Raw genomic sequence first — 9,844 nt, forward strand, 5'->3', positions numbered from 1 at the left:
TAAACATATAAAATAAAAAATAAAAAAATTGCACTGCCCCCTAGAGGAACTATTTAGCTCTTCACGTGGGATGAGTCATTCATTCAAAAGGCATCCCAGAATACACTTGCCACCTGTACATCATTTGTCTACCCATTATGATTGTGCTACTTTTTGAGTATACAAACACAAATGAGATGTAACATTGGCTGTAATGAATTTCTGTTGTTCTCATCACACTTTCCTAATTGAACTTATTTTTTCTCCCCCAGCATGCATGCAATACTAAACTAACATCTATTTCTGAAGTCCAATCCTTCCAATAAGTGATATTTCCATTGTTTTTGTCTTTTATGTTCTGAAAGTCATTAAGGTCCTTTTCTTCACATGCCTCATTTATTTAATCTGAAGTTATGCATGTGTATATGTCTCATATGTCTTACTTTAGTTCAATATTATCACAATCATTAATATTTTAAATAGTCCTTAGAAGTTTGTAATAATATCTATTTTATTCTAATTCAGTTCAGTATAGACTATGAACCAGGTCATTCCTCTCTAACGTTTAATCACAGTGCTATGATTTGTCATTATTATGTAACCAATTCCATATATCATACAACTGCTTACATAGTTTATTTACGGAAAACAATCAGAGCTAATTACCTTTTTATTTTCCTGAAATATCCATGTATTAGGGATTGAGATATTTTTCAAAATTAGAATTTTTATCTTATTTTATGTGTTTGAGTGTTCTGGTGCCCATGAAGTTCAGAAGAGATCCTCTTTAACTGGAACTATATTGCAGATAGTTGTGAGTCATAATGTGTGTGCTAAGAACCAAACCTTGGTCCTCAGCATGAGCAACAAATGCTCTGAACACCTGCATCATCTCTCCTGCCACAGACTGCATTATTTGGACATGACTGTCACTGTATTTGACGAATTGGAAATTTTTACAATAAGACCAAGAGAATGTAGCTTACACAAATTCACAGAATCTAAAAAGAAGTGACAAATTTAGGACTCAAATTCATTTCTTTATAATTCCATAACCATGGATTAGCATCAGAGTTACTGAAGGTTGCCTCGTTTTTATAGTTTAATGTGTTTTTCTAACTGGCAACTGAGAATGGCACGTCTGACTTCCTAAGGTAAATATGGAACCCAGGAAGAAGTTCTTGCAAAACTTACCTATCTCATTCTCCTGATTCCTAGATTCTGTTATAAAATTACGCTCTCACTCTCCCTTTCACTCTCTCATCATTTATATTCAAATGTGTGTGTGTGTGTGTACCTATGTGTTTGTGTGTGTGTGTGTGTGTGTATGCAACACACATATATTCACCTGTGTGTTTAATGAATATAGAACAAATGAATTGGAGGTTTATCTTCACAGAGTTTCAAAATCCCAAGAATTAAAAATATTCAGTACAAGAACACTTATTAACTAAAACTATAAAGTAAAATTTAAAATGATTGAAAAGGTAAATAACATTGGGTTATATTATTGAATGAAAATGCCCCACATGCATATAGTGTATTTGGATAAGTCTACTCATTCTTACCTCCACAATTACTCCCATAATCCCCACCATTTTCACTTCCCAGTTTCATATGCTCTGCACTTTGTAAATGCACTGAGTCCAATTATTGCTATCTGGGTTTGTGTGGTGTGCGTGGGTATAGGATCATTTGCTGGGCTGTGGCTAGCCTCTTAAATCCCACATCCCTAAAGAAAACTGACTCTTCCTCCTCTAGCAGTCATCAATTTCTTGATAACAGTGAATTATAAAATTGCATGGAAAAGTCTGTAAAATTCAGATAGGATGTAATTTTTAACACAGATTTCCCTAATAACTCAAGATATGAAAGATATAAAAAAGACATTTTCATTTACGTTAAGAGCAAAACTTTTACTTTTATTTCATTTTTCTTAGGACATTACTGGGTAATGTTTCCCTAGCAGATAGATACAGTGAACCAAAAGGAAAAGAGACCACGGACACTGAAAAGTGGAGAATCTAATTCAGACTAACAGATGCAAGTCTCAGGGTGACAAGGAGACCATAGAAGTGATGAGAAATCAGGTCAGACTTGGAGCAGAGGTTTCCAGAGACACAAATGTTGTCCAAATCCAGGCTGTGTGGCCACTAAACAAAACAAGGGTTCATCGCCTTGCAAAACCCTAGAGCCACAGTGGGAAAGTGATCCTGTTCAAAGAATCTAGACTCTTCAGAAACATCATGTGCAGAAAGGAACCAGAGCAAAAGGGTCCATGGCCACTGGGCAGGTGTTTAAAAGATGAAGCCAAGCAGGGTGTGTGTTGTGCAGTGACTCATCTAAGAGCTAGCAAATCACAAATAGAATTGCAGAACAAACAACACAAAGCACAGTGACCAGGTTCACAAGCTGTGTGGCCAGGAGCATGTTGTTTTAACATAGGTTCCCTGTTGTTAATTGTAAGAAAAGAGTGCCTAGGACCTGGTACCACTGCCTAGATTCCTCCCAAACTGATCTGGAGGTGGTGGGAATGGGGGGTAGGCTGGGGGGAAGGGGAGGGGGCAGGAAGGGGGAGAACAAGGGAATCTGTGGCTGTTATGTAGAACTGAATACTATTGTAAAATAAAAGAAAAAAAAAAAGAAAAGAGTGCCTGTCAGAGTCATTTGTGTTACATTGCCTGAAATATCTCTAGAGAAGAGACAATTACTTCCTGCTCTCACTGTCCTTGTTTTCTGCAGGAGAAGCTCTGCCTCACTGTGCCCCAGCAAAGAATGCTATTGAAGTGTCCACGTTTAAACATTTTTTTTTCTTTCTGTTCCTTTGGAGTCATCCATCCTCTCTGGCTCTTGCAATCTTTCTGCTTCCTCTTTTGCATATTTCCCTGAAACCTGAGGGGAGGAATTTGGTGAAGACATTTTAATTAGGACTGAGTGTTTCAAAATCTCTCCACGGTGTGCATACTGTCCAGTTGTGGGTCTCTGTGTTAGTCCCATCTACTGTAAAAGGAAGCTTCTCTGTAAGTGAGGCACTGACCTATGGGTATAGCAGAATCTGGGTGGGTGGAGAGGTGAGAAGAATCTGGAAGGAATTGGGGAAGGGAAGGTATGATCAGAATATACTCTGTGATTTTTTCTTAATAAATTTTTTTGTTTGAGAATATCATGCACACATATAATGTATTTTGGTCAAATATACCCCTCCACTTGAAACTTCCATTTAATATTGGATAATTTACTATTAGATTGGACCAATTTTATAATTAAAACCTGTGTTTTCTTGGGCTGATTTAAAGTAGCCTTTTTCTGGGAAAGCTTCTATTTTAAAATTATATATATATATAATAGGCAGTATTTTCAGAGGATTAGTGAGGTTTTATGTGCCTTGAAGAAGCTATATTTCGAACTTTTCTTAGAATATTACTTTCAATTTATGCACAAACTCAAACCTATTTCAACAATCTTTTAATCCCGTGAATGCTATTTCATCTCTGCACATTTTGAAGTTCCTTTACTCTCTGCTTGTTCTACAATACATGAACATGGTGGAGGAAGCAAGAGGCAGCTACCGCATAACCTGAGATTCAGGTGGCAAACTTTGAACCAGAGACTTGACTTTGATGGCATGCAGATGATCACTGTTAGCAACAGGAATGCAAACACCACTTAGACCTGCTCCTTTTTCCTCCATCTGATCTGAGTTTCAGCAATGTTTGCTGTGGGCAATAGTGGATTTGTGGGTAATGTGAGGTTTGCACATACACCAAAGATCTCTCTATATGGTCCTATCTATGAGGATGTCTTGTCTCTGTTCTGGATGTTTTAACTTCAGTCAGGAGACTTTTCATTCCTGGATAGTCTATTCCTTCATTGCAGGGGGATTGCACACAAAACAGAATACTCTTTTTTTTTTAATCATAGTTCTTCTGTTCTTGCCTGCCATTATCCCACATCAGCTAGTGTCCAATTTCTCATGTAAACATAGTCCTAAACATTATAATACATATTTACTTTTCATATCTGACTTCCTATATATGTACCAATACTGTTACATTGTCACAGAACCAACTACACAGCTTAGTGGGTAAAGACACCTGCAGCCAAACCTGTCAACCTGACTTTAATCCCTGCAAGTTGTCCTCTGATATATGTGTGAATGGATGTGCTCATGAAAACATGTCTGTGGCACACACACACGCACACACGCACACACACACACACATTGCAAAAATAAACAAAAAATGAAATTAAAAATTTTAAATATGCTGTTTCAGGTTTGTTTTGTCTCGTTAGTTTTTTTTAAATCTTGTAATTTGAGACTCAGCTTGTATTTTCTGTATTTCATTCTCCCAAACAAGCACACTATCCAGGTGGTTGTGCGAATGGTACAGCCTGACCACCTGCACCATAGTTTACTCTTGCCTTGATTAAAGACTGTCCTATGAAACAGAATTGATAAGAGAATCTGAAGTTGTGTCTCTGATCAATCAGACTGTTTGGTATTAAATGGAATAAATAAATTCAAACTTTATAAACAGTTTGATCTGGACACAGTACAGCTTATCTAAAGAGCAGAGATGTGTTAGTGCCTTCTGGTGATATACCACAAAGAACAAAGTAAACAAAGTTTATTGGAAGTGATCAGGGCTTGAAATGGAAGGATGAAATCATTTAAAATGCTAATATGAAAGATAACATCTTATAGGGTGTCAGTCTCATGAATTTAGTTTAGGATAGCTCATATTTTGGGACAGGTTAAGTTCACATTGTCTTCTGAATTATGTTTTTTTTTTTTTTTTTTTTTTTTTTGCTGAGATAGGCCTTTGCAGAGTTTCCTCTTTAGTGGCCACCTCTTTCTAACTGGCACTATGTGATTTGAAAGACAGCAGCATCTGCCATGAGGTAGAGCCACCTCCTTCCCTTCCCATGGGTGCTTTTTTTGTGCGAAGAGGATGTGGCTGTGCAGAGCTGTGGATATACTGCTGGCGCAGAAGTACACAGATGTCTGGTTGGTTTTAGTAGACTCCAGAATCAGGGAGAAACTCTCCCGCTTCTTCCGAGAGACCTTGTATCCTGCAGGGATGTCTCCTTCACTGTTACTGTTAGCATCATATGATAAATAAATCAGCCGTAGCCCCAGACCTGGGTCTTGTCGATACCAGTACATTCTTTCATGGTCCATATCCTGTACACATTCCAGCAAAGCTTCCTCTCCCATTCTTTTGACCAGGTATCTTGGTGTCTGGGTTACTTCCATATTCACAAGGTCTGTTGGTGAAGAAGAAGTGAAAACAAGGCTATCAATCAGTCCAATACTAGAAAAATCTGGTATGCACAATCTAGAAATAACAGTATATGGTTTTCCCTCAATACCCAGGACGTACCAGTATCCAGGACTCACCTGCTCCCAGGAAACATAGCACTGCAGCAGAGATGAGCCTAATTCTCATGGCAGTTTCGAGGAAAGTGTGAGTCTTCTTGCTGCTCTAGACTGACTGCCTATGATGTCATTGTTCTTGACCACACTCATGAGCTCGCCTCCCTCATCTAGACTTAAACATCTGGATGTTTCAGAGAGGAAAGATGGCATCACGGAAGTGCGCGCGCGCGCGTGTGTGTGTGTGTGTGTGTGTGTGTGTGTGTGTGTGTGTGTTTGTGTGTATGTGCACTTCTATGCACATGCTTGTGAAATGGCATTGTGCATGTCTGGAAGTACACTAATTTAGTCAGCTGAAAGTATTTATTTTTAGATACTTCTGGTTGTTGCTGAGCTGTATTTATGGATGGAGGTAACTGGAGTTGATGTTTTCAATATGCAATAGACTAGTTCCCCTCACAAAGCATCTTGTCCTCTTCAAGTTTCACTGGTGATAGTGACAGCAATGGTGTAAATATCATCTAAAGGTTTACCAAGAGTGCTGATGGGGGCAATGGTGCACCAAGAGTGGGTATGTGGGCAAGCAATGAAGTGTGAGTTATCAGCAAATAACTTGAAAAATATACTTAAAATGTTTCTGGTTTTGTCATCTGCCAGAAATTCCTAGAAATGCTGGTGATAGATGACTCCATGCAACATCTGTGCAAATGTTAACAGAGTCGGCAAATGCACAGTGTAGTATGACATACTTATACTACAGAAGAGTTACACTAATATTTAAATGATCTCTGATGCAGAGTGAGACATTAAAGGAAAGCGTTTGTCAGTCCTGGAGGACCACTGTGGAGAATGCAGGTCTTCCGTGGAGGTGGGGTGAAGCATACTGGGTGGACCAAGGCTAATTCTGTTATCGGGACTGATTGAAGAATCCCCATCAAAAGAGCCAACAAAGAAGAGTGGAAAGAAAACACTGACAGTTGCAGTGGTTCTCAACCTATGGGTCACAGCCCCCACAGGGTTTGCATATTAGTTACCCTGTTTACATTACAATCCCTAACAGCAGCAAAATTGCAGTTATAAAATAGCAACAAAATATTTTTGTGGTTGGGGGTCACCACAGCATGAGGAACTTGCTTTAAAGGGCGTTACCAGTAGGAAGGTTGAGAACCACTCAGACTGTAAGCCAAAGTGGTCCCTTGTAACTCCTACCACCAGGGCACCTGGGACTTCAAATGTGTTCCTGTGTGGGAAGATGGGAAATGCTTCTAAGTGCTTCTGTTCTGTGGGAACAGTATTTTCCCCCAGTAAGGGCAGGGCTCAGGAAGTAAGGGTCACCTCCTCCCTGTGACAACCATTGTTGTGCGCAGAGGATGTGACTTCCAGTGTTGTGGTCTAACTGATGGCAGAAGGCGGAGAGTCTACATATTTAGAGTGTGGGAGAAATACTTAGTCTTATTTAAAGAAACACCCTATCTGTTAAAGAATTGCGTTTACTTAGCACTCCAGGAACCAAATGACTAGTATTTAACTGTCCTATATCAACATCCACACATGGAGGCCAAGGTATATATTCCAGTTACATTGCAGACTCATCTTCTGTCCTGATGATGAGATGATCTAACAGGTGTTTCTGTGAAATTGTGACCCATAGATATTATGGACAAACTACAAATAATGTAGGGAGGGCAGTAATGTATCTATCTCCATAAGAACTAGTAACTGTAGGGTCTGGCATATCAAGTTCAACATCATATGTATGCTCTGACTTATCTATTTTAAGAAAGACGGAGGGCCACACAAAGAGTCCCATGGCCATGGTGGGTAAGCTCCGGATGAGGTCTGGACATTTCTGTTAACTCTTCTCAGTCTGTAACAAGGGCACATGGCAGAGAACTCACCATGCTGTTGTAAGAGCACTCAACCCATCAGGATGCCAAGAGGAATCTAATTACTTAGAGATGTGAACTGGTGGAGGGGCATCGCAGATGAAGAATAAGGAGTGAGTTAGCATAGGGCACACTTTGGGAAACTTCGGTTTGATAATGCAGGCAGTTCAGAGTAGCTAAAGGAAAGCATAAGTCCATATCAGAAAGGTGGACCAGTACTCAACAGCATAAAGGTATGGAGACATAAAAGTACACAAAACAATTGACAGCAGATAGTTAATTAAAGAAACTGAAAGTTTGTCAGCTCAAGTGAGATTTGTGAGCAGGAACAGCTGACAAGCTGGCAGTCAGGGTGGCTGGTTAAACGGTGGTCAGAGGAATCCAGGTGAGAGATTATACAATAACAGCGGGGGTGAAGAAAAATTGTAAGGAACTTAATATTTAGAAGTATGCAAAACATGGGTATGGATTTGGTGTAGAAGGACAGCAGAGGGCAGTGAAGATCACTCCTACATTGTGAGCTTGTACATTAGTGGATGACAAAGTTTGATTTGGTAAACAATACAGAATATGGCATTCCTGCTCACACACAAAAACAACTGGACAAAAACATCAATAATGAAGCCAGTAATATGAGAAAACTCAAACTCGTTAGGAGCGTTAGCCTTGGACAGCAGCTCCATTGCACCTGAAGTTTTAAGCCCAACAGGGAGAAAGAAACACTGATGCCCTGGCACTCTAGACCTAACACAAGGAGCTTGTTCTGTCTGAGTTTTGAAAGACTCTGTGGTGTAAGAAGTTGAAAACTGGAGCATGGAAGTCACTCACTAAGTGAAGTTCACGCCCTGAGGCTGGGAAGTCATAGAGGGCTGCCTTGGCATTGGGAAAAGATGCTACTTTCTCTTGGCTGGAGTGGGAGCCTCCTGAGAGAGGGGGCTTCTTGCTTATGTGGCTTTCCTTTTTGTTCAGAGAGCAGCTGGCCGTGCAGTGCTGTGTTCGCTGCTGGCACAGAAGTACAGGGAGGTCTGGCTGATTGTGGTAGATTCCAGTGTCAGAGGAAAAGTTGCCTTTTCTTTTCTAGAGACAATGTACCCATCAGAGACTTCTCCTTTGTCAGTAATATCAACATTAACTGAGTAATAAATCAGCTTCAGACCCAGACCTAAGTCTTGTCTATACCAGAACATAGAGTCATGATTCATATTCTGAGAGCAATTTATTATCAACTTCTTCCCAGTCTCTGTGATGAGGTATCTTGGAGTCTGGGTGACTTGAGCCTCTACAGAGCCTGTGAAAGAAGAACATAGAAGTTGAGACAGTCAGTTATATGATAAGAGCTAATTCTGTAGCCTTCCAGGAAAAGATCTGAGCCCTGGTCTACAAGATGTAGCAATGGGTTACTCCTGCATGCCAGGACTCACCTGTTCCTAGGAGATAAAGGACCATACAGCTTAGGAGACTGGTGACCATGGCGATATCATAATAAAACCCCTGCCTCAGTCAGTTCTTTGCTAGCTTTGAGGCTACCGTTAGTTTATGTGATGTTTTTCTCACATTCAGTACGTGGGCGCCAGGAACAGTTGAGAGGGGAAAGCTCCTCCCCTTTTTGGTAGCAGTTTGGTGTGACATAGACACTAAAGCAGCCTTCATGATCCTGTCATTTCCTCAGCTTCTTTGAGGCTGTGTGTCTGTATGCATGTGCAGTGTTTTTGTATTAGCACACTCTTATAAAAATTGTCAAATATTTATGTATTTTAGATCCTCACAATCTGAACGGGAATAACGTGTGACTATCACCTAGAAATGTGAGAACAGAAAGCTTACTCGACTATCAAAACTGCATTTTATTTTTAGAAGCTATTTCTAGGCTGCAGAAAAGACTCCAAGCATCTTCCTTAGCCTACCCTCTAGTGGTTTTTTTTTTTTTTCAGACACTGTCTTTTAAAAGATGCAAAGGTATAAAAACTCAGTCAAATTCACACACAGATTATTTTGCCATTGTATATCCCATTCACAATCTTAGAACAACTATCCTTTGCTCTTTAGCAAGTGAGATGACCTTGTTGCTGACAGAGCAGTACCCACTTGCCTGGTATTTGTTATATCATGTTTCTTGCCTTTCTTCTTTCCTCTTCTTCTCCAGGAGAGGTCAGTGAGAAACATAGCATATTTGGGATTTGTTTTTCTTCCTAATTTTTGAAGATTAAAGTATAGGAGCTGGAAAGATGGCTCAGTGGTCAAGAGTACACTTGATCTTCTAGAGGACTTAGGCTTGATTCTCAGCACCCACATAGTAACTCACAACTGTGTATAATTCCAGTTCTAGAGGATCTGAAGTCCTCTTCTACCCTCCATTGGCACCAGGCACACATGTGTGGTAAAGACATACAAGCACAAAACACACCTAGACATAAAACAATAATAAAAAATTAAAGTATATCTAATGAGTAATATTGTATGTATTTATTTAAAAAGGAGGATATGGGAAGAATATGATCTATCTCTGCCATCTTCTTCATCCTTCAAGGCACAACATAGGCCTTGTCTCTTATCTAGCTATCCTGGTAAAGTATCTTCACAAAGCACTATGCTTGTGTCTCAT

At 39.8% G+C, this 9,844-nt stretch overlaps 2 gene segments (V, D, J or C); both read right to left on the reverse strand.

Moving 5' to 3' along the window:
* Positions 1–3,016: 3,016 nt before the first annotated feature.
* LOC119087693 lies at positions 3,017–5,539 on the reverse strand. The segment is given in 3 exon segments: positions 3,017–3,061; positions 4,892–5,247; positions 5,381–5,539. Coding segments are annotated over 3 exon segments (450 nt in total).
* A 2,668-nt stretch (positions 5,540–8,207) lies between these two features.
* On the reverse strand, positions 8,208–8,828 carry LOC114688090. The segment is given in 2 exon segments: positions 8,208–8,530; positions 8,664–8,828. Coding segments are annotated over 2 exon segments (372 nt in total).
* Between the last annotated feature and the right edge of the window lie 1,016 nt (positions 8,829–9,844).

This window comes from Peromyscus leucopus, chromosome 3 (genome assembly GCF_004664715.2).
Source record: "Peromyscus leucopus breed LL Stock chromosome 3, UCI_PerLeu_2.1, whole genome shotgun sequence".
Taxonomy (NCBI): domain Eukaryota; kingdom Metazoa; phylum Chordata; class Mammalia; order Rodentia; family Cricetidae; genus Peromyscus; species Peromyscus leucopus.